At 38.6% G+C, this 25,177-nt stretch overlaps 1 protein-coding gene across 3 annotated transcripts; it reads left to right on the top strand.

The window, feature by feature from the left end:
- Window positions 1-9,393: 9,393 nt before the first annotated feature.
- On the top strand, window positions 9,394-24,336 carry DRAM1 (DNA damage regulated autophagy modulator 1). Of its 3 annotated transcripts, XM_055808233.1 has the most exons (8): window positions 9,763-9,898; window positions 12,497-12,625; window positions 15,140-15,207; window positions 16,507-16,649; window positions 18,063-18,240; window positions 19,304-19,362; window positions 20,731-20,823; window positions 23,016-24,336. In XM_055808233.1, exons 2-8 carry the CDS (start codon window positions 12,552-12,554, stop codon window positions 23,058-23,060), a joined length of 660 nt encoding a protein of 219 aa, XP_055664208.1. In that variant the 5' UTR covers window positions 9,763-9,898; window positions 12,497-12,551; the 3' UTR covers window positions 23,061-24,336. The 3 variants fall into 3 exon arrangements, with proteins under 3 accessions (XP_055664207.1, XP_055664208.1, XP_005235661.3); XM_055808232.1 differs by lacking the exon at window positions 12,497-12,625 and having other exon boundaries at window positions 9,394-9,898; XM_005235604.4 differs by lacking the exon at window positions 9,763-9,898 and having other exon boundaries at window positions 9,946-12,625.
- Window positions 24,337-25,177: the final 841 nt, after the last annotated feature.

The raw sequence follows: 25,177 nt of genomic DNA, 5'->3' as shown, positions 1-25,177 counted from the left end.
AGTGAGAGTTTTCACTTAGCACTGCCACAAAAGTAGAAATTTTAAAATTGTGCTCAGTACTTCAGTGTGTCACTAGTTTTGAAAATCGCCAGATGTTCCCCTCCTAACCCTCTGAATTGGTATGCAAGGAATACTTACGACTTCTTACTTGAAAATTTTGTTGATGTAATATAGATATTTTTTTTTCTTCAGACCCCATTTCTCTATTGGCTTCATTTCTCTAGAGGAAAAAACATGTTATTATCTCTTACACAGCAGTTAGTCATCCTACCCTTTCCACTTCTTTTTTATATTTGTGCAGATACTAGAAAGGATATTTACAATAAGCTGAAGAGCTTGGCTAGTAAATATAGGTATGACTAAAGAAAAAAAGAGGAAAACAATATCTTAGAAGCAAAAGAAAAAGCAGTAACTGGAGAGCAAAGGATTGGAACAGCGGCATTTTGAAGATCTCTGAAAGTGAACACCTACACAAGGCTGAGGCAGCATGTGCACCTAGCACCAAAATCAAACTTTCAAAGCATAATACCAACATTTTACTCTGAAAGATGTCATTGTTTTCTGAGCATTTCAAACTAAAATAACAAATGCCTGCCAAAAGCCAGAAGAAACTTTTTGAAACTTTGTAGATACTGCACAATGTCATTGTGGTTAAATTAGCAGGCAGCTGGCCTGGTCCAGTTCTTCTTCAGAATGTCAACTGTTCTGTCCTCTGTGGGAAAAGGGATGAAGAGCCATCAAGTACTGAAATCAGTTAAATTGATCAGGGAGTTAGGCTGCAGCATATATGGAATGGAACGGAACAGAACAGAACTGAACAACAGAACAGAATAGGATAGAATATTTCAGTGGGAAGAGACCTACAAAAATCTAGTCCAAATGCCTGACCATTTCAGGGCTGACCAAATGTTAAAGTATGTTATTAAGGGCATTGTCCAAATGTCTCTTAAATGCTGACAGGCTTGGGCCGTTGACCGCCTCTCTAGGAAGCCTGTTCCTGTGTTTGACCACCCTCTCAGTAAAGAAGTGCTTCCTAATGTCCAGTTCAAACCTCCCCTGGGGCAGCTTTCAACCATCCACACACCCCCTGTCACTGGGTACCAGGGAGAAGAGACCAGCACCTCCCTCTCCACTCCCCCTCCTCAGGAAGCTGTAGAGAGCAGTGAGGTTGCCCCTCAGCCTCCTCTTCTCCAAACTAGACAAGCCCAAAGTCCTTAGCCATTCCTCCCAGGATACGCCTTCCAGCCCTTTCACCAGCTTTGTTGCCCTGCTCTGGACACATTTGAGTACCTTAACATCCTTGAACTGCGGAGCCCAGAACTGCACAAGCGGTAGTCAATGCGAGGCCACACCAACGCTGAATACAGTGAGATAATCACCCCTTTTGACCAGCTGGTTGTTTGATGCCCCCCCGGATGCGGTTTGCCCTCCTGGCTGCCAGGGCACACTGCTGACCCACACCGAGCCTGCTGTCAACCACCACCCCCAGATCCCCTTCTGCGGGGCTGCTCACCAGCTACTCCTCTCCCAGTTTATACCTGTGCCCAGAATTACTCTGTCCCAGGTATTCTGTGCCAGAATCTGGCATTTGTTCTTGGGTGGTTTTGTTTTGGTTCTTCTTGTTTGTTTGTTTTATAGCAAGTTTTTGCTTTTTAAAGGGATACACTCCTAGCAACAAGCAATGATAATTTCAATAGACTGTGGGCTTCAAACCGAATCATATCTGTATGTCTGTTTCCAAAGTCCATAATGGAGTAGATGGAAGAGTCTGGAGAGTTTCCCCCAGCCATTATTTAATACATATAGTGTATATTAAAAATTATACATTATATAAATATGTTATTTTTGAAGTATTTCATTTCATCATGCTTTTGGAAAATGTACAGTTATTCTAAAGAGTAAAAAGGTATAATTTTGTACTTTAGTACTACAAACACAGGCTCTTTAGTACCTTGATGTCATTGTTATGTAACAATACTGGAATTTTATGTTTCTTTTGTTAATCCTATCAAATTCTAATAGCACCAGAACAGGATGTATGGATTTGATGGTTAGAATAGGCAGGGTAGTATTTTAAGTCCATTCAGTGGCACACTTAGAAAAAAATGGAGGTGCATTTAGTGATGAGCAGTGGCCAAGAAGTTTTTGTGGCTGTGTCAAATGGCACTTTTTTTACGTTACAGTAGTAAGATGGAGACTCAGAACATTAGAAGAGCATTTAATTTTGGTTATTACTTGATATGGATCAGAGTATCAGACAGAAGGGTGAAATAAATAAAGGACTTGTTTAGGATGAACAATTTCCTTTGTTGCTTGGAAATAAACTTTCTATATCTACAAATGCTTAAGACACTACAAAGAGAACAGAGTGGAAATAATTGCTACAAGATGTTTTTGGAAAGCCCTATTAACTGTTGTTCTTCATGTCTATTTTATTTCAGAACATGATAAGAATTCATCATGAGTCCTTTATCTTCATGTACCCTACATCTACATTTAATTGTCTCCAAAAAACCAGACATTGAATTCTTGCCTCATGAGCCTCAAGGAACAACCTGAATCCCCTAGGGTGCATGCAGGGAGAAGGACCAAGGAGGGTTTCTCCAGCAGGGCAGTGGCAGGTGGACCTATGAGATGGAGCAACCCACTCAGGTGGGCTCTAATGGGCAGCCTCTGGTGCTGTCTATGGTACCACTTCCCACCTCACATCGAACCCTAACAATGGGCTGCAGCAATGCACAACTCAAACCACTTGAAAACCTGATGCCTCTGCTGCTGACATTCATGAGTGTGGAAAAGCTGGTACAGGGAAGATCCAGATAGAGTTTACAATCTTTCCTCTGGGACTCCAGAGAAGTTGCACTAGCTTTTCCTCGATCCAAAGTTCCTCACCAAAATAAGAAGCAGTGATGCTGTGCTCCTACAGCTTATCACAATGCTCATGGCCAGGGTACAAAGCTGAGCATTTGATTATGCCTCATGAGGCTGGTTTCGCTGCACTTTTACTAAACAAGAAAAATCCTTCTGCCTTTATTCCATATTGTTTGTGGTCTTATCAGAGTTGCTATGTGGCACAAATCTTTGATATAGAAGAACTAAAAAGGACATTGGCAAAGGGCAAGAAAGGATGGAAAACACTGTTTGTTAAAACTGAAAATACTAAATTTGAAAAAAAAATTAGTTTTTTTTTAAATTACATTTTACTAAGTAAGTCTGTTACATTTGTATCAGCTCAAAACAAGCAGTTCCAACATAGAGAGATTTCATAATATCACCCTAAAGCATGTGTGGCTGCCCTCTGTGGCCTTGGTGTCAGCTGTGACCAGACACAAAAGAAGGAAGTTTATGAAAGGAGCAAACAGTAATGCAACTAGCAAAGTGCAAAGCATGGTATGAACAGGAAGAAGTAGTTGAACGCCCTATATTTAGCAATATGCTGCAGTAAAGGCAGACAAATCAACATCTGTAAATTGTTGTGGCAAATCTAGTTTAACTTGTGAAAGTAGGATCTGATTTTTCAGTAGTGGGTCCTCCTCACTTCCAGGAGGTTTTATGTGGGGAATAGCACATCATTAGCCACTTCTGCTGCTGAGAAAAAAACATTTTTGACAGCTTTTGCTAGGATTGATCAAATTCTCTCCATTTAGACCATCCTAACTGGACTCAAGGTCATGAATTTCATTACTTCCTTTTCCTCTTCAGCAAGCAACTTAGTGTCAGTTGCTGTGTTCCTCTAAGAAAACTGCAAAGGTACTTTTCTCAGATGGCAAGCCCACATGAAAAGCTACCATTTTGCTTTGAAAGATTGCCTTTTCCGTGAAAATGTGTTTCTCTAAAAATGTAGTAACAGAACTATTGAAATGCTAGAGTCAAATTCTCCCACAGCCTGCTTCAGCACATTGACTACCTCATTTAGAGTGAGGGAGAACAAACCCACTGCAGAATGGTTCATCTGCAGCTAAACAGTCTCTTTGTTGCCCTTTATAGCCCACATTGATCTATAGTTCATGCTTTCTGGAAACAAAGATTGCTCTCACTAAACCCTTTCTTTTGAAAAACCATCACCTGAAAAGAAAGTGAAAATAGAGAGGAGTGGAGTTAAATATGTACATTGTGAGAGCTAATCTTCTTTAGGAATTCTAGAATTAAACTTCAGATCTCAGCATTATCAGGAGATATTGATCCAAATCTGTCCCACACCACTTCTATCCTTTTTCTGAGAGAAAGAACTACACAATTTCAACCCAGTAGTTACCTATCTTCATTCTTGAGTGACATACCAATATTTCCTACATGTCCACTGTTTTTTGACAAATGAGTCATCTTTATCTATATTTTGTTTAGATGTTTGGCTAGATATTATAATCTAGATAACTATAGAGGCATAGAGGCAACCAAAACAAACTGAGCAAAATAAACCATCTTTCCTCTTCAACAGTAACACCTGACAACTACTTTACAACTAAATCACATTACTTCCCAGAAATATTAATGTAATGCCATGAATGGCTCACAGCGCAAGACTTCACAGATGTAAATTGTTGTTACTGCTAATTCTGAACTGCATGTAAGAAGTGAAAATAGCTTACACATGCTTTTGTTACTGAGAGGTCACAGACATTTGGCATGTGACCACAGAGGAAGGGAAGGGATGCCACAGACCACCCTGAACCCTTCACACAGCAGCCTGCAGGAGTTGCAGCTAGTGTATTTGATTCCTCCTGTAAATGTCCTTCTGGCACAACCTGGGGCTGGCAACGGTTTCCTTCTTTCCAGCCAATACCATCTTTACCACAGCAGTCCCCAGCTGCTGCACAGCTGTCACACCCTCCTTTTCCTTATTTCACCATACACTGCTTTTCTCTTCACAAGCAACAAATTCTTCCTCTTGCCTCTCACTTTATTCCCTGGGAAGATCTAGTTCTGCTTATGAGCAGTTGCAAATTTGCGAATTCCAAAGGGTATGTTGTTATAGTAGAGCTCCCTGGATATTCAGGTCTGGTTACATATAAATAAATCTAACAAATAATCTCCGAGTGCAAAATCTGCATACCTTATCTTTTTATATTCTAAATGCAATCTCACAAATTTTTAGTTTTTTTGTTCTACACTGGAAACACTTTCAAGTTTGAAGAAGGGTAAAAGTGCTAGGAGAACAGTGAAGAAACAGGCTAGAAAAAAATTGTATTTTCAGTTTTATTTAGGGTTTTGAATACTTGTGTATGACAGCCAAAGCAAGCTTGGGAGGTACCCTTTAGTCATCTTTAAAAAATACATATGATGTTAGACGGAAATTGCTTGGCTTTGCTATAGAGTTTGCAGGATTGGCAGGTGTTAGCAAAAAAAAATTTAATCATTCCATTCATTGATTAAGGCTGCCTTTTTCCTAGTGCTTGTGTGCAGCAAAATAAAAGATTTCAAGAAGTAACTGTACTACTTAACCTCTCTCTTGCTCATGTTCCAGGCTTTCACTGCTGTCATGTTCCCATCTCACTTGTTCTTCCATCTTACAGCAAATTCTTTACCAAATCAGGGAAGTAAGAGCTACCATGACTATTCTGCACAGGATCTGTTTGAACACCATGTAGAGATAATAAAGACCAACATGTTTGGGGAGGGGGAGACACAGTAGGTCTTTCATGCTCCAGATCATAACAAATGATTTTGGAATCACACATTGCAGTCAGAACTTTCTTATTTCATTCAGATATCTTTCAAAATCTGCCTAAATTAAGCTGTTCTGCTTCTCCATACCCTTTTTTTAAAACCAGTAATATTTACAAGCCAATCTAGAAACCCATTGTTTAAATACAAGAAAGCGTTCACCAGAAAAAATGCTCTAGATGTGACAAATAGAAATACCAGAGAAATGTGAAAGAGATCTCTCTAGATTCAGAAGGTACTATTCAATATTCTTTTCGTCAAAGCTCAAAGTGAGATGCTTATGTGTCTAGAAAATGTGATTGTCCCACTATTGTTTCAATCCCTGCGCCTTCAAACCAGCCCTTCCCCGCAAATTTTTTTAGGTACCTGTGCTTTCTGTTAGAAAGAGAATGCCTACCAATTTCAAATAAACTTTTCACCAGCAGTTGAAAAAGTCCATGGAGTACACACCATGAGGCAGCAGGAGTGCATTTGAATAATGAGTGCATTTTTTTTGATCAAAAGAGGAGCCGAATGGGAAAGAGACAGGTTTTAAAATCCCTATATAACCATTCTCAAATTGAAGATGTCAAGGCAAAATTTATTCTAGTATTTTAGAAACTGAAGGGTGCTACATAGGTGACATAACAAAACAATGAGCTTCTTACATAACATTTTGCAGATTTCATTATGTGCCTTAGTTAATTAAAATTACCTGACTTTCCTCAGAATGTAATGTGATAAAGAAAATGTTCACATATAATAAATATAAAATCCATGGAAACCAGATTGTGAAAAAAATAGAAGAAAGGTGGGGATACAAGTACCACCAGCGTAGCCTATTTTAGATCTCTTCCATTTCCTTTATCTTCATATGTTTTCAGATCACTGACATGGATGCTACTATTTTCATATTTTGACATATCTATTCTTCTAATAATTATAATACAATATTGCACTGACAAGCATAAATTTATATCAATGTTTTAAACATATAGGAAGTAGTCCGATCACTTTGTTAAATCACAGAATCATGGAATGGTTTGGGTTGGAAGGGACCATAAAGATCATCTAGTCCAACCCCCCTGCCACAGGCACAGACACTTTTCACTACATCAGGTGTCCCCATCCAACCTGACCTAGGAACACTTGCAGGGATGCATCATCCAGTTTCTCTGGACAACGTGGTCCGGTGTCTCACCACTCTCATAGTGAAGAATTTCTTCCTTCTATCTATCTATATCTACCCTCTATCAGTTTAAAACCATTAGTCATTGTCTTCTCACCACAGAGCTTGGTAAAAAGTCTCTCCCTGTCTTTCTTATAAGCCCCCTTTAAGTACTGAAAAGATGTAATATGGTGCCCCTGGACCTTTTTCTTCTCTAGAATTAACAACCCCAACTCTCAGCCTTTCTTCACAAGAGAGATGTTCCATCACTCTGCTCATTTTCATGGCCCTCCTCTGGACCTGCTCCAACAGGTCCATGCCTTTTTTGCACGGGGGACTCCAGAGCTGGATGCAGTACTCCAGGTGAGGTCTCACCAGAGCAGAGCAGAGGGGGACAACCACCTCCCTCAAACCACTGGCCATGCTTCTGTTGATGCAGCCCAGGATATGACTGGCTTTCTGGGCTGCAAGTGCACATTGCTGGCTCATATCTAATTTTTCATCTACAAAAATCCAGTGAAGCTACATTAAAGTCCATAGTTATTTTATATTTTTATACCACTAGTGTTTTTATATAGTTTATCCAAAGCACAATAAAGCAAAACACATAGACTTTCTTTGAAATATCACACTAATGTTCTCAAGTCCAGTAAATTAGTCCCCCCAAGTTTGAGTAACTTGTATTTGTTACTCCTTACAGCTCCTAATGATCTTTTGAAGATCAGTGCTGCTGACAAAAACAAGTTAATCGTTCAAATTATATGTTGTTACTGACTACCTCCTATAATAAAAGTATGAAGTAAAGAAACAGCACATGAGCTGTAATAAATATTTACATAGCAACAAAGTGCCTTTACTAGTGATTGCCAAACAGTAAGTTACCACCTGCTTGAGCCAAAGACGTGTCTTTTTCTTTCGCTTCAAATAATGTCCAGGCACTGCAAAAAGTCATGTGAAGAATTTAAATACTCAACTCTTCCTTAAGAGTGAGTTATTTATTACTTACAAAACTATAGCTAGTATAATGAGATTTTGCAGAACAGTGGATGAAACATTTTTCCAACAATGTGACTTAAATATTGATGCAGTAAAATACAGTGAATCGTATCCTCTTTCTACAAGGAACCAAAACAGAATACTACATTATTGACACACAAAAATATCTATTTCTATAACTACAGTGAACATCAATACATTTCTGCAGTCCATTTATTTACCAAAGAGGCTAGATATAGTGCCTGTATGGTATTTCTTTTCATTTTCTGTTTCAAGGGAAAAAAGCAAAAATATCTTCTATTGAGGGGTAATTAAAAAGTTTTAAATCTGCATATATTAAAACAACTCAATTAGTAATTTAGTTCCATTATTTTTGCACCTCTAACTTAAAAAGAAATAAACCCTTTCTTTCAGCCAGAAGTTTCTGTCATTCAAAATTACTAGAAGACAGTTCACCTATGGAAAGATTAAGTATGAATTTGTAGGGTTTGGGTAGTTTTTTTTCCAAACCCTTGCTTTCCCTATACCTAAAATACCTCTTTCAGAGTAGTACAGAAGTATTAGCCAGTATCAAAACAGACGAGCTTTTTCTTTTTAAAGTGTTGGACTGTAAACATGAAGTATCAGTGAATTATTAGACTCCAGTTGTACATTAAGAATGTGAGCAACATGCTACTGCCAAAAAGCAAAGGGTGTTGAGCACCTCCAGTCTTAACAGTTGAATAATTTGTGTGATTACTTTTCTGTACTTGCACCAAAGAACATTGTCCCAACGCTTATTAAATTTCTATCTGGCTTCCTAATGTCTTCAAAGGCATGCCAAGTACTTGCTTTGTAACTTACTGTGCTCCCACCACATGGAATGTGTACTGAAGGTAGCAAGACAAGACTCACACTACATTTTCAAGGCGGCCAAAGGAGAGAGGTGGAGTATGCACGTATTTGTTTCAGAACGGTGGCCATGCATTTGAAAGGCAGGTGAGTATGAGCAGTCAAAGGAAACTGAAACGACTTTGACAGATTGTCATGGCTTCAGCTTAAACCAAAGCAAAAATGCGGAACACAGCGTGATTTTGAATTAAACTGTGGTTTGCCTCTAAGCGTGTGAAAAAGTGAATGCCCCAGAAGATCAGTGGATCAAGGCTACATGATGTGCTTGGAACGAAAAGTCCCAGGTGGATGCATTCTGTGCCATGTAGAACTCCATGAGACCTTCAAACCCCAGAGTTTCTGAGCCCAGCTAACCGTCCTTAACCCCCCCCCCCCCCGCCCCCAAGATCTCCGTGGGCTTCTCGCCAGCCTCGCAGCGAGCACAAGCCGTGAAGCCCGCAGCCATAGACGTGAACACTTTTTAAATCCTTTTCCTTTTAAAGATAGTCGTGCCAGCCCAAGCCGCCGGCAGCCCCCCAGCCGCGGAGGAGGGCTCCCCGGCAGCACAGCCCGCCTCCCTGCCCCGACCGGGCTGTGCGGCCCGCAGCGATGGGCCGCGCCGGGGCTGGGCCCGCGGCCGCGGGGAGACTTTCTGCCGTCCGCCAGAAACTCTGCGGGCGCTTCCTAGTGCCGGCGCAGGTGAAGGGCGAGCGGGACCACCTGGGCCGGCCCACCTCGCCCCCCGGGCCGGGGCAGCTCGGCGGGCCGCCTGGGCCGTTGGCCGCGGCGGGCGGGGCGGACGCGGGCGTTGCCCCCCGCGGGGAGCGCTGAGGAGAATCGAAAGTGAAGGGTAGCCGGCGGGCGGCGGGGGCTGCCGGGCGCTCGGGGGTGGCAGCGCCGGCCGCTGCCTGGCGGGGGAAGAGGCGTGTGGGGCGGCCGGGAACCGGCCGGTGTGTCTGTGGGGTGTGTGCGCGTGTGGGTGCGTCCGTCCCGCAAGTCCTCCGGTCCGGGACTTGAGGGCGCCGCCGCGGAGGCCGGCCGGGCGCTGCCGCCCCAGCCGCCGATGCCCCGGGCAGAGCGGCCGCCGGTGATGCTGTGCCGTATGCCCGGCGTGGCGTTCGTCCCCGCTTTGCTCGTCAGCTGGTCCTCGGCCTCCTTCATCATCTCCTATGCGATCGCCGTGCTGGCGGGGCACGTCGAGCCCCTCGTCCCCTACATCAGGTGAGGCGGGGGGGCGGCGGGAGCGGCCGAGCTGCCGGCGGGGCGCAGGGGGTGACGCCCGGGCTGTGAGGGGGCGGCTTCGCCCGGAGGTGCAGAGGGGCCTTCCTGCCGGCGCCGCGGCGCCTTCCCCCCGAGCTGGGGCCGGGCCCCCCGGTGGGGATGCGGGTCCCCGCAGGGGGAGAGGCGGCGGTGGCGGCGCCTCCCCGTGAGGGGAAGCCGAGCAAGACCCGCTGTGCGCCCCAGTGGCCCATCGCCCCTCCAGCTGCCCGGCCCCCCTGAGAGCCACAGGACCCCCGCGCTGACGGACACGGTAGGACCTGAGTGAGTTTTCCACAGGAGCCAAAGTGTGGTGCGGGCCCGACCCCAGCTAAACTTACGGAGTAAGCGGTGGAAATGTAGTTTTGATTGTGTAACTCCAGGACTGGCCCAAGTGCATCAGATGGTGACAGGACTGGAAGCCCTACAGTAGCTTTTGTAGGACACTCACACCCACAGACATGCATTTTTAAAATTTCAGCATCGGGACAATTAGTGTAAAAGGCTCCCAGAGAGGTGACTGGCATCACTTTTCTATAACCTTTAGTCATTTAAGTGCAGTTCTGTATAAATCATTGTTTATACATTGGCTTATGTTAACATTTAAATCTCAGCTCTGAAATTACTAGTATTTAGCTCTGAATAGATTAAAGGTAAGCCAGAAAGTCAAGACTGGTCTCTGATATATAGAAGATATAAAAAAAGACTTTAAAATATATTTTTCAAGGTACACCAAGACCTAATTCCTTGAAGGGCCTTATGGATGTGCACAATTTCAGAAGGCTGCTCATCTGATCTGTACATACACATAAATTTGATTGAAAATTAGGGTCTGTCACCATAAGCAAGTGAGATGGTGCAAATGACACTGGAGCCCACAAGAAAGTTGAGCTTCATTCAAACTGAGCCAAAGAAAGTTTGGCTTCATGCTTATGTCAGCAAATTTTTTTAAGATTATCTACCCAAATCTGGACTCAGTTTTTGGAAAGCCTTGTTCTTGCACATGCACAAATACACTACTGCCTTAACAACTGTGGTTATATTCATGCTCTTCCTTGATTACATACACAGTTTTACTGACGTAAGAGTGCTTGTAATCAGTGCAATTTATACATTTTTAACCAAGAAAAATAAACTATTTGATATAACTGTGTCCACACTGAGTTCATGGTTTGTGCTCAGAAGGATTTTGAGGTCCTGTATTAAGAAATTTGACAAATGATATTTCTTATGTTGAAGCCATGTCTTTGAATAAAACATATGAGAGAATAGTAGGGGTTTTTTTCTGTGTAATTGTGTTTGCAGTCAAGTTTTTGACAACCAAGATATCTCAGTTGTGTTATTCTTTTTAAAGAGGTAGATCAAACCTACAAGTCACAGCTGTATAACTCTGATGAATGTATCACAGCTGCCATAGTTATATTAATATAACTGAACATCTCACTGAAAAGATAATTTTTATCCTTCAACTAAGGAATCACAGTAAATGTCTGCATACCCTAAAAAAACCCCAGATGTATAAGGCTGTGCGAGTGATTAAAAAAAACATTAAACCCACTCACATTTCAGGCCCTCTGCATTTGCTCGTGAAGTTTTTTGAAAGACAGTTTACTTTACAACCTTTTAGCACAACAGTTGGACTAAGGATATGCATTAACTGTTGGTGAACAATCTGTAGTAATTCTGAAGGTGCATGGTCTAAGCATATGATCTTCGTAGAAGGTGCATTTGGAAGTAATATGATGATTCCTTCTAAGTACTCAGGCCAACAGTCACACCATAGTTCATAGTGTTATTTTGCAGGTTATTGCTTTAGCCTAAGAAGCTGAATCATGGGATTAAGAACGTGATTTAGTGAAACTTAGAGTGATAAAAAAGAAAGAGGAAGAATGTTGCAACATTTCAGTTGTGCAATATCCTAAAATGAACTATAAAAATTAAATAGAGCTTGTATGGGGAAATTCTGTTTACATGAAGGAGAAAAATACTGACAAATTTTAGTTCAAAATTTCTGTACCTCTTATTTAGATTCCTCAAATACCCGGTATATGCCTTGAAGTAACTTGTTTATTTTATTTGTGTACCATGTAACAGCTATCACAATGAGAGAAAGACCACATCTAAATTTGTCATTGAAACTGTCCTAATGTCTCATCAAGCAAACCATATAAATACATTTCTGGCTAAATAAAAATGAATATGATTTTTTAATTTTCTAGCAGCTGAGGCCTAAAAGATGATTAGATTGTGCCCAAATTAGCTCTTTTCCTCATGCTACTCAAAATCCAAACTAATTTGGATGTGCTGGGGGGGCTGTTTGGTGGTTTGAATTCTCAGTGAAAGAATAAAGGGAATTTTCCTTAAGGTATTTGCTGCCAGTTAGTACCTCTGGATCAGTCAGAAAATCCCTGCAGGCAGAATATAATCTTCCTACTTTAAAAATTTGGGACTTCAGTTTGGAGAGAAATAGTTTATGATAACTGTGAAGAAAATTAGATGATCATGAGTCTTTTGGTCCTAAAATATTTTTTCCCTGTCTCCTCTACCTTCTTGTCTTTCCAGTCTTGAGAAGACTGTTTGACTGTAGAGTTCTACTATATGAGATGGTGACACAAAAATGCTGTCATTTTCATACAGGGTTCCTTGTCTTTTCCATGGTGGTTGTTCTTACCTGTGCACCATTGCAAATAAGTGAGCACACGGTTTTGTTTCATTTGTGCCATTTGCTTTTTTCTTTTTCATGAAAACAAAGTAACAGTTAAAAATAATATTTTTTTTCAAAGCAGCAGACCAGAAGTGAAACAAGAATGTAACTAAGTCTTCATTTAGCTTCAGAGGTTTTTTAGTGCAAAATATGGGATTAAAAAGACTGTGTCCCTAAAAGTCCAGTGCAGTAGTTTGTAAATACATTGCAGATATGATACAGTATTCTTGGTATGAAGTTTCTTGAAAGCATACATCTAAGATTATTGAGTTTCAAAATCAACAACAGCAAAGTTCATCTATGAAGATTTACGTTGAGAAAAGCTTTAATTAAAAAATGAATGGAGTTCAGTGCAATTTCAGGTTATTTGGATTGCTCTTATGATGTGAAGTGTTCCAAGAACTTCAAGTGACTTTCTTTGCATGTGCCAATTCCATTCTTTTTTCACCTAAGATCCTTCAAAAGCTTTGAAGTGATCACAGTCCTGTACTTAGCATAGAGCATTTTCTGGTTTGCAAAAGTCCTTCAAGATTGTCACAAGTGGCCTACTTTTTAAATGGAGTCCTTTGTGATATTAATGAAAACACTCCAGAAACATGAGGAAAAGATGTGAAGTTGAATGTTAAAAATGGGCTAAATGAAGCATAGATTTTCAAAAGTGTCAGACAAAAAAAAATAATTAGTGTTACTGTACTGTTTTCATAAATTCCACTATCAAAGAGAAACAGAGTACAAGCTGGAGCAAGTCTTCAGAAAGCATTACAACAAGAAAATTCAGATGAATAGGGATTCAGAATGCTTGAGAAATTGTAAAAACTTGTCTAAAAGCCTGGTCCAAGCTTTTGTTATCTGAGACTTCGGAACCAATCTGGTCAAACAAAATACAAGATTTTTCTCTATTTTTTGCACCAGTTTTTCATAGAAATGGGTTCTCCCTTTACCCTAAGCTTCCTCCCGTTCTTGACAAATCATATTAGCAACTGATTACAGAAATGCTTCTGTAACTTAGAAAGGGGTTGAGAGCAAATAATTAACTTCTAAAAAAATAACTGTTTTAATATGGTCATACTTTCCTGGCTTGAACTTAACAAAATTGTCAAAATCTGTAAGAATGATTACTTATGTAGGGAGTGCTTTCTCTTCTGGGTGTTAAAAGCGCAGGCATTCATGCTGAGCAGCTGTCATTTTGGCTGTATGCAGTGGTAGGTTTAGAAGTTTAACACTGAAAACTAATCCAGCCTCACTGCTGGAATGAAGAGTATTCCTCTTCTTGAATCACGTAAAACCCCCTCTAGCTAGTACCTACTTGTCCCATCATACACCTAAGAAAAAGTTTTGTTCTCAGAATCTTTGCTCAGTTTCCACTGAGCTTTGAATTAGCTTACGTGTTTTATGTTTCTGACAGTAGAGTTCCTTGGGTGCCTGTGTTTACACACAGTTGTGCCTCCTGGTACTGCTGAGTAACTGAAAACTCAGCTCACACCCAAATTATGTAAAGATTTATGGGCTACATGTTTGCCATTGGCTTGCCCAACAGACCCTGATCAAATAGGTATCAACTGATTGTACGTTAGACAAGAAAAAATAGCGTAAAGAGGTGATGGCATCACAGTATTCTTCTTTCAACAGAGCACTCACCTTGTATAAAAAAGTTCTGTTTGAGGGAACTTGAACCCATGTACTCCCAAGAGTATGTCCTTCCAGCAAGGAAAGGGCATTCTCTGGGTTGGGTGTTTGCACATATGAAGGGAAAAGAGGGAAGAGGATTCTATGATGAAGGTATGCTGTTTTCTACGTAACATATTTTGTATATATGTATACATTTTTCATATATATGTATACATTTATGTATGTGTATCAGTTCTGTAGATATTCTCACACTCATGCTCCATCTGTCCCAGTGAATTTCTAATTATCCCCTATAAGGATGAATTGCTTCAGCAGAAGACACTTACATTACCTTGCTCATAGAGTACTCTTAAGCTCTATCTATATTAGTAAATTAAACTGTGCCTAAGAAGCTTCCTGGGCATTGGAATGTAATTGCTCTCATGGGGTAAAGTCCTTTCAAACAAATCAGGTAGTAAAGCCCAATTCTCTCACATCTTAGGATACTGAATGCATTAGATATGTTTTACTCTAGTATCATGATGTTAGCAGGTAAAAGAAATGTTTTTTAAAATGTTATTTATGTAATAGTTTATGGCATTCATGATCGAAGTATCACTCTGTCACATCCTTGCATATTGCATACAAAAAAGGAAGAAATACAGTTCAAATAGTGTGCTAAAAATCTGATTTCTTTCTAAAAAAAAAGATTCAGTACTACAAATGGAGCTTAAAGTGTGCAGCAGACAACATTCCAATTTATATATTTAAATGTCTTACGCACATAGCAGCAGTTCACATAAGTTACATTTCTCCTGGGGTTTCATGTGTACATGTCAGTTATGTTTCACGGATCTAAATTAACTTCTAATTTCTTTCTCTTCCTGCTTCAGTGACACTGGGACTAAACCTCCAGAGAGTGGTATCTTTGGTTTTATGATTAATATTTCAGCACTTTTAGGTATGTATAAGATACTCATTTTGAACACAGCACAGAAATGAAAACTAGCAAAAGCTGTCTGCTTACATTGCAGTCTATACAATATTCTGCAGAAGAACTACGCCACTGTGAATCAGACAGTTGGAAGTTATACCTAGAGGGCCAGGCCCTTAGGGTCAGTAAGTGCAGGCTTAGAGGCGCTTCTGTCTATTTTAAGATCATCTCATCAGTGCAAAGTAGTCAATGCAGCTGGAAATAGAAAGTGGAAGAAAGATGGCATCATTACTTTGCAAAAACTGTATCTTTGATGTAGGGAGACATTAAGTTCTAGGATGCTGCAGCAAAGGGAAGAACAGTGTTGAAGCAACACCTGGTTTCCTCCACAAGATGCCTACTCCTCTACTAAATGTCTACTGGCCTTGAATCGTGAGGTTTGGCATTTTCTATTCACATTTAGGTATGAAGGATCAAGAGCTCTGTACCTCTGTGTACATGTAGTCTATGATGGCCTTCATGTAAAGTAAAAATCACATATTCTACCTTTTCTAAGAACCTCATTCAGTCACACTATCTCGATGTGTTTCGTATAACCTTGTGCCTGGAAAGTTACCTGATTTGTTTTTCCAAATGTACATAGACTGAAACTGTGTTCTGTGTTACTGAACCGTGAAATACAGTCTACAGATTATTATATCCTGATGAACCACGATCTTCTCATTCAGTAGAGGTGGTTGTCAGGAGTGGACTGCATATTGGGGTCACACAGGCTAGAATAAAATCTGTGTGTAGGGGTTTGGGGGTGCTGTTGTACTAAAGAACAGCCAGAATTGGCCCCAAAGCTTTGAAAGTATTTTCTGGATACACAGCTAGTTATATTTTTTTTCTGTTTACACTCCACCAAACTGTATTAATTCTTCAGGGCATCCATTATAAGGAGATGTAGTTCTGGTACAAGACTGCATATCAGAGCAGAATAAATTCTCCCACTTCTATGGTTCATCTCCCTGTAACATCTGTTCCTAATGTGGAATGCCAGTGCCTCTGTGCCTAAAACACACAGGAGAATGGGATTTAAATTAGTGTTTTTCTTGAAGTGATGTGCAATTATTTCTAGATAGCTTTGATGTACAATGTTAAGACATTTCTATCTGGAAGTAATACACTTGAAATTCACTACCTTTCTTCACCCCAGTAAAGGTAGTAGTATTTGTTGTGTTATGCTTATAATTTTATTCTGTATGCTAATGTGTTAAAGGGCTAGGTGTTAAAATATAAGCAATGCATAATCATTGAACAAAATATGTATTTTTTGGTTTTCAGGTGTAATTACAATGTACATCAGGTATTTATTAATAGAGAAGCAAAATGAGTCATCGCACTTTGTTAGGTCTTCGTGCAACGTGTTTTCATTGTGTATTGGATTGATGGGCTGTATTGGAATGGGCATAGTTGCAACTTTTCAGGTATGACCATAAATTTAATATCATAAATGAAACTGAAGTTGTTTTCTCAGTTAAAAAATCAAATAGATAAAAGTGTTAACTTTATCCCAGTGTGGACACTTGGCAAATGGAGTAAGAATGTCTTTCTTGTTCCTGCCTTTTCCAGTAGCTTTAAAAAGACAGATCTGCTTTCTCCCTATATACTAGATCTTTTGCTTATGCAGTTATGTCAGTAACGGGTTTTATGTGTGCTTGTCTTGTAACATGTCTGCACTAGAATACTTAATATGGAAGCTTTTGCTGTAAAATTTTTACTATGAATTTAAAATTTAAAAGAATTCCAAATTTAAAAAAGCATGTGAATGTAATCAGCATTACCAGACAGACAAAACAATGGTCTCCAGACAGGAAAGACATTAAAATATGTAATGAAAGGATATAGATGTGTTTTCACGAATCAGTAAAATAGCACTGTAGTAGGTCAGATCATAGCATAAGTTTTGCTATGCTCTGGTGACAGAAAGGAGCTTTAAAGCTAATTTACCTGTCTGAGACTGGATTCCAAGGTGGCATAACTCTGTATCTGTAATTTTTGAAATATTTAGAATACAATAATTTCTCTTGAATCTTAATCTGTTTTGTTACGGGATATCCACTCTGCTTGTTTGTGTTTTAAAGGACAGAATCTTCCATAGGTAGGGTATTGTAAAAATATAGGCCACATATAGTGATACTGGAATTTTATACACATTTTCACTTGTTGTGGAACTTGAATAGAAGCGGCTGATGATGTGCAGAAGAGTAAGGGGGTTGAATAATTCAAGAGTCTGACAGTGTTAAAACCTTCATATCAAGAGCTTATTTTAGGTAACAGTTTGGGGTTTCTTAAATATATAACTGATTTTCTGCTGACTTATTTCCTGGAGCCTTGTGGCTCGCCACTGAGGGTGTGGGGTGGAGCTACAGCAGTCAGTCACTAGTTAGAACAGATCCCATGAAACTTTATCATGCCAGTTAGAGTATGGCCACACAAATGCAGATTAGACTTCCAATGCAAAATGATGAAAATCTTTGACAACTTAAAGGGATGAAGGAGGTATAGGAACATCTTAAGAAAAGCACAAGCCATTTCCTGTTTGTGGAAACTGTAATTGGTAATAGACCAGCTGTTGAACAGTACTAAAATTGATCTATGCTTTTATGTGAACACGGGAAAGGACTTTGACCTGGGCTTTGGACATGGTTAGTTAACCTCTTTGAGCTACTCTTTTTCCATTTCCTTTCATCTTCCCTATGTAGACTGTTGGGAGAAGGGACTACTTCCCATTGTTTGTACATGCCCAGCATAATGTATCTACTGTCTTCTCAGGGCTCATTGATTCCTACCCCTGTACAAATAGTAGCAGCTAACCATTGTGCTGATTCTCTTTCCAGGAGCTGTCTGTTCCCAGTGTCCATGACATAGGAGCTTTGGTGGCGTTTGGCTCCGGTGTTGTATACATTACACTTCAGTCTATAATCTCTTACAAGTCCTGTCCACAATGGAACACTTACTTTGTGTGTCACATAAGGATGGCCATATCTGTAATATCATGCATTGCTTTCATTCCCAGTATCCTTTATGGTGTATCCCATGATTTTCCCTTTATGCATTCATGATTTTCCTTTTAAGTTAAACCATTGCTGATTAAGGATGAAAATGAGGTTACAATCTTGGCTTAGGGCTATCTAATATTTCTGCTATAATAATGCATATAGCATGTCGAGACACCATTAATAGCATAAAGATGGGTTTCAGGGTCTTCTAAAAAGCTGTTTCTCTTCTGTCAGCGGTATATTTAAATCTAATGCCCCAGTGTTCTTCACAGGATCATACAATAATTAAGCTAGACCAACCTTCCAACTTCCTTCATTTGAAGAAGGGTATGGAGAAGGGCCTGGAAAAGGGGAACACCACTTCTAAAATGAACCTAACATATGAACATATAAAATACAGCTGGCATACACAAGATTTCCTTCAAGCCTAAGCGGATGCTTTTGATCGTGCTGGTTGGTGCTTGGTTTCACTAGATGCCTCCCATAGAGACACGCTCAATACACTTGTTGCCTTTTCCCACAGCCTGCTAAAATTAGTCATCCCATTGATTTTATTGGTCTTTAGGTGATCTCCCAGTGTTGAAAAGTGGTCACAGCAGATCATCACATCAGCCAGGCAGCTACAGCCTGCTTTTGGTTTTAGCAGCTGTGAAGGCGCTTTTAAAGAGGACTGCAATCCTGAGAGAAGGTTGTACAAATATATCAAGGCACCTATTGTGGACCAATGGAAACCAACATTCCTTCCAACAAAACCTTCCAACTATGCAGGACTCTATTCCCACAGTTCTCAATCACGAATGCGATCTAAGTTTTGGAATGTCTCTCCTTACCCTCTGTACTTTGGAAGAAGTCACAGAAACCTTTATTATTGCAGAAATTTGTTTTGATTGCTGCTATCAGTTACCTTTCAAATAATGTGTTTAATTTACTTGCCTTCTTAATACTTTGATCTGATATTTTGGCTGTTCAGGATCTCCTGTGTTACAGAACGGGGAAAGAGGGCCTTTTTTTGTAAGGAGACATTTTCTCTATTACTCACTGTAAACTTTTATATCTTCCTTTACGCTGTTTTTTCCCAGTGATTGTGTTTGCTTCAGAAATCTCCATGACAAAAATTGATTGGATTCCAGGTGAAAAGGTAAAATATCATTAGATAGCCAACTTACCCTGTGTCATATTATTTGGGGTATGCTGTTATGTTTATCTGAAAGTGTATAGCAAAAACTTCAGTGACTTTAAATAGTACATTATCATAAACAGATTTGTGAAATCTCACTGATCTGTGCAATGTTGGTTTTCAGTTATTTATTCATTAGAAAACTGTCTGCAGCTGGGGTAAGAAAACTTGTCATGGATGGGTCAGTCTTGAGAGTTAGACTTTCATTTTAACGAAGCATTTGAAACTTACCCACAGAATAAATTGTTTAAAAAAAAAAGAAGAAAATTCTGGAAGAAGTGTGTTGTTCTACTTCCTTTTATAGTCACATTTCTTGAAAATGAACTTCACACATGGAACAGAAGTGAACCAATTTTGATTTTGAAATTTTTGGGGTTTTTTACAACATTTGTTTTCTCAGCTTTTTCACCATTCTTTATTAAATAGGCCTTACTATTGTGATAAACACTGTGGGGTCTGATATGGAGCATACTAAAGTTAATATTAGGTATGTGGATTGATTTCAGTGTTCTCAGAATGGTATCTATGAAAGGTAAGTTTCCTTTTTGGACAAACTTTGCCACATGGAGGTATTCAAAAAGCGGGTTGAATTATGCAAGGAGTGTATCCTGCTTGAAGTGCTTAATAAAAGCAGATTTGACAAATGCACCTCAACCAAACAGTGGCAAAGCAGCCGTGGGATAAATCTTCACAAGCCGGTAATCTTAGTAATATCTGCCTCTTGAGGTTTCTTTCACTGAAGATGGCAAGGATGAGAAAATGTTTGTACTGAAACAGGTGACCTATTTCTTGATGGCATATTAAGAAACACTTTACATTCTGTTTGTGTCATATTCCATAGATTTTCTATGATGATCTACTTAAAAACAAAGGTCTTGTCAGGAACTCATATAAGGGTAGCTGTCCATTTTAAAATGTGAGAATTTACTGTAAGGGACAGTACTACTGAACGCAATGGCTCTAAGTAAAAGTTTTGAATACGGGCATTTTGGTATCTTTGCATAAGAACTAATTTTTTATCAGGTGCAAATTATATTCAAGCTATGTCTTGAATTTGTGCTAATTGTAGTTCTCTTGTTAGTGCACATTTTTATGTTAGGGCACAAGATATGTTGCTTAATGGAACATGTGCAACCTTGATAAATATACTTACCATCTGTAAAAACTAAATCTGAATTGACTTTTATGCATCAGGGTACTGGGATGATAAGTCGTAAGTCTTAGAATATTTGTTGAATTTACAGAGGGAAAAGTCTATTTTTATAGCATTCTGCAGTTATTTTGTTTAATTTTTCTTCAATTTTTTTTTTTAATGTCTTATTCTGTCAGGATTATACTTACCATTTTGTGAGTGCGATCTGTGAATGGATGGTGGCCTTTGGGTTTATCTTCTTCTTTTTAACATTCATTAGAGATTTTCAGGTGAGTATCTACATATTTTAGTAGTGACTAAGAAGTGCTATGAATTGTATAACAGCAAATGCAATAGAAAATTACCATTCTTCATCTCAGCTAGATTACCAAAGCCATACAGAAACAAATTTTATCAGTCACAGAACTGATTTCTGTCCACCTAATGAATATTTTCCCCTGGGTTTTAAAACATACAAATCTGTTTTATTTATCAGTTTAGTAGGTGTCTGGTCTTGAAAATTATTCAGTAAATTAGTATCTTCTACTTATTTACCAATCTTTTTGTAGAAAGAAGCCCTCTAAAGGTGAAACAATACCAAAATAAATGATGCAACTAAAACTACATTTCTTTCTACCTGATGGATTTTATATAATAATACAATGCACTTCAACCATAGATGTTTACTTTCTTTTTAAAAATTACACATTTTGATATATGTTCCCTCACAATTCAAAGAATAGAAAATACTTTTTAAAAAGTATTGACGTGAAAACCTGGTTTGTGTAGCTGGATCTGGTGATGCATGAAGACTGACTTTAAGGAAGAGAAAATATTAGATCAGTTAAAAAGAAAACAAATTTATATGATTGTGAAAGGTGTGCCTTGAACTTACTTTCACAAGTTTTGTCTTGCCCAGCTCTTGTTGTTTACACAGCATGTTCTAGCTGCAGTGTTTCATGGGGTTTTTGTTTGGTACAGGGATACAAAATGCTGGAAATACCAGTGTGTGAGGCTTAACTTTGGCAAAAGAACTTGTTAAAAAAAAAATAAATAGAAACATTGCTCATGGCAAGCTCTTTCTGGAGATTACTCCAGACAAAACCTCCTGGATATTACTGTAGGTGTTTGGAGGATAGTGACCGCCTTACCCTTCTCAGACTTCTGGATTTTTTTCCCCATAAAGTAGTTGGATCTTTGCAAGACTGGAGTAGAGAGCTTAAGGTAGAAAAGACTGAGAACTGCTGCTTTATACCATAATTGCGTAGATGAACTAACTCAGTTGTAATCACTGTAGGTATTGTACCACATATGTAGGTCTTTCATATATACCATTGACTCACAGAAAGCCGAAAACTAGATCCAAGCATTTGTGTAACTGTAGAAGTAATAATTCAGATCACATATGTGAGCCAATTGGTGCTGTGATAAATTCCTGGAAACCATATCCAGAATTTCTGGAAGTGGGAAGGGAGGAAAAATAGTGAGAACCCTCTAAGTCCTCTGGCATCAAAGTTTGACATCAGATCGTGTAAAAATTTGTAGTTAATTTATAATTTAATTGCTTCTTCACTTATGTGCTTGCTCAGCATGGAAGTGGTTAATACTTACATATAATCTCTACATAACATTCATAAGCATATACAGAAATCAATTTTCAACTAAGAATTCAGAGTTAACATACATTTTGCTAACTGATAGCAAACATTTCTACATCTGTTTACTTTTGACTGAGAGTACTGCATAGACTATGGCTGTAGGGCCTTCCCATAATAATAATAATAAAAAAGCTAAGTTCTACAGAACAAAATGCTTTTTTAAGAAACAATAATTGTTCAAAAGTATGCAATCTTAAAGGCATATAATTGCCTGCTAAAGCTGACAAAAATATTAAAGTACCATTCAGAAATGCATGCATCATTAAATTTACCATTTTAGGGGGGAGGTGTTTATTGCCAGTCCATCACTCTCTGATGTCTAGATATATGATGGCATCTCTTTTCTCAAAAGCCAAGCTTTTCCCTTGGAGATACATATTTGCAAAGAATGCTGTAGTCCGCAGACTAGCTAAATTAGTTGATAAGTCTGCTTCAGACCATAGAAGTGTTCAACACTGAAAGTTTATATCAATATTGTGAACATAATAAATAAGAGGAAGTGATGGAATTAAACTAAACAGAAATGCAGACATTTTAAATTACAGGCTATATAATAGCATGAAACCCAATGTTAGTGTTTGACAATGACAGAAAGGTACTATCTCTATGCTCTTTTTGTCCTAACCAGTACTCACAGAAAGCCAGACTATTAATTCAGAAAAAACAAACACCAGACTCTAAGAAAAATAAGCCTTCTTTTTTCTTAATTTCTTACTGTATGCATTTCACTTAAATACATTTTTTGTTTTATCTTCATGTACTTTATATCACAGAACTGTAAAATTAATTTATCTTAAGCTGATCTTGTTTTATTTTTCTTTTAGAGAGTTTCTTTAAGGATATCAACAGAAATATGTGAAGACTCCTGATAGTGGAAAAATTTATATTTTTTATATATGAATATTCTAGGTTTCTTTTTACTTACAGAAAAATGTTGCACAGGGATAGGGATTTATAAAGTTCTATAAAGAACCCATGCCATTATCTCTGCAACATCTATAACAACATCCACTAAACATTTTAAAAATTCACAGTAATGTTCCTGCTACCTTTTTGCAATATTTTGTATTTTTATAATGTTTGATATATTAAAAATACTGTAATAGAAGTAATCTGTAGAAGCACCTGAAAGTCATTCAAAGACTTTGATCTCCTCAGCTGTTCCCTTTTTGGACGTATCCGTACTTTTTCATTTGTTATAGTCTGATTAGTCACATTAGTTTTAACCTTCAGAAAGTACATTTTGCAAATAGTTAGGAAAGTTTAAAGACAATGAAAACACTAAGGCTGAATTCCCGCTCTATTGAGTTGCAAGGACTGTGGAGGAAGGTGTAAGCAGAAGTGGGCATCTTTGTTTCAGGACTAGAAATTTGCAGTTAGTACATGGCAACACTATGCTACACATTTCTGATAGTGGACACTGTACACAAATGCAAATCCTAGGAGAAGTTTAAACTACTGCTTGAAAGAGGTTTTCTAATCATCACTCTAATGTATGTTGTAAAAGTCTACTCCTTTTTCCCCTTTATGCACTGCTGGCTGTAGGAAGCTTAAAACTGGTGGGAATAGAAAGTAAATTTACAGTTATGCATGATCTGCTAAAGAGAAATCTTACTGCAATTTGGTTAATACAAAGCAGAAGCTCTCCAGCCTGTGTTTTAACCTACAGTGATGGAATGAAGAGGGCTTCCAAAAAGTCATTGGGATTGAATGGCAAAGAGGAAGAGGCACCAGTTCTTCTCAGGTGTTCAGTTGTATGTGTATGAGTATTGTACATCTATAAAACATGAAAAAAAACCCTGGAGAGCTTCTGTAGTGAAGATACGGCATATTTGCTGCTATAAACTTACTTCTATAATGAAAGACTTGGAAAGGCACGTTGCAATTATCTGGAGGCAAAAGGGTCTTTTGTGGATTGATTCACTACCTCCATTTAGTGCATTAACCACTTAGCTATCAATCAAGCTCTCTGAAAATTACATTTACCATGGTCTATCACAGTTTATGCAGAAATATTGATGATTTCTAATTTTTCATGAGATAAAACAAATGTGTGTTTTGGATAGTGATGCCTTAACACTAGTCATCTGTTGATATTTCCTTTAATATGTATTTTAAACTGTATTAAATTCAGCTGTTTCACAACTTAAGAGTCCATGTTTTCTTTATAAGTACTTCAAAATAAAAATAGTAAAAATGTTTTTCACTGGCAGATTTACTTTCCACAATATTCAAGTTATCTTGCAGATGTTTATAATTACAATTCTGTTAAAAATCAACTCCAGTACTGACTAAATGCAAGACTTAGGTCTTGCTGATTAGCTGTCCTGCCAGGACACACGTTCCTTCAAGTGAAGACCAGAAATGCTCACAAGAAAATGTATACCAACCACAAAATGTGAGATCCTGTTACTTTGAAGGCCGTGTAAAGAAAAGACCATATTTCTCGGAGCATTGTCTATTGTTCTTTTATTGCTTTTCCTAACTTTCTTAAACTAAAGTATAAGGAGTTGGAAGGTGTTATTTCAAATGATACCAGATTTCAGCTCATCAATTTACTAAAACCTTTACATGGATAAAAGAAATTACATTAACTTGAAGTTCAGCCTTAACTAATATTAGTGTGTTTTCACAGTGAATCCAACTACACTTAAAAAGAATTATTTGTATTGTTCTGATTTAGGCAGGAAATCACCACAATAAATTGCACAAGTTTCAAGGTGAGAGAACACTAAGAAAACATTAAATCATCATCCCAATACAAGGCTCCTTCACGCTTATTTAATCTCTTAGCACTCTCCTCCTCAAAAGAATCATATCCAGCCTGCCAAACTTTACAGTGCTTACAGTATCCTAAAGAGAAAAAAAACCACCATTTTTTTCAGAGAAAGTGGCTGAATCAAGGTAATCTTTGCTGAAATCAATGTGTTAACTCAGGTACTGAAGAAGTACTGAATGAAACCCCATTTTTCTGAGCTTTATCGTA

Source organism: Falco peregrinus, chromosome 6 (genome assembly GCF_023634155.1).
Source record: "Falco peregrinus isolate bFalPer1 chromosome 6, bFalPer1.pri, whole genome shotgun sequence".
NCBI lineage: Eukaryota > Metazoa > Chordata > Aves > Falconiformes > Falconidae > Falco > Falco peregrinus.
This window is presented reverse-complemented; position numbering and strand designations above follow the sequence as displayed.

Coding starts and splice junctions, on each gene's coding strand:
- DRAM1 (XM_055808232.1), top strand. CDS start 9,741: ATGCCCCGGGCAGAGCGGCCGCCGGTGATGCTGTGCCGTATGCCCGGC. Junction 18,241..19,303: donor ATGCATTGCTTTCATTCCCA/GTATCCTTTATG, acceptor GTTTTTTCCCAG/TGATTGTGTTTGCTTCAGAA. Junction 20,824..23,015: donor CATTCATTAGAGATTTTCAG/GTGAGTATCTAC, acceptor TTTTTCTTTTAG/AGAGTTTCTTTAAGGATATC.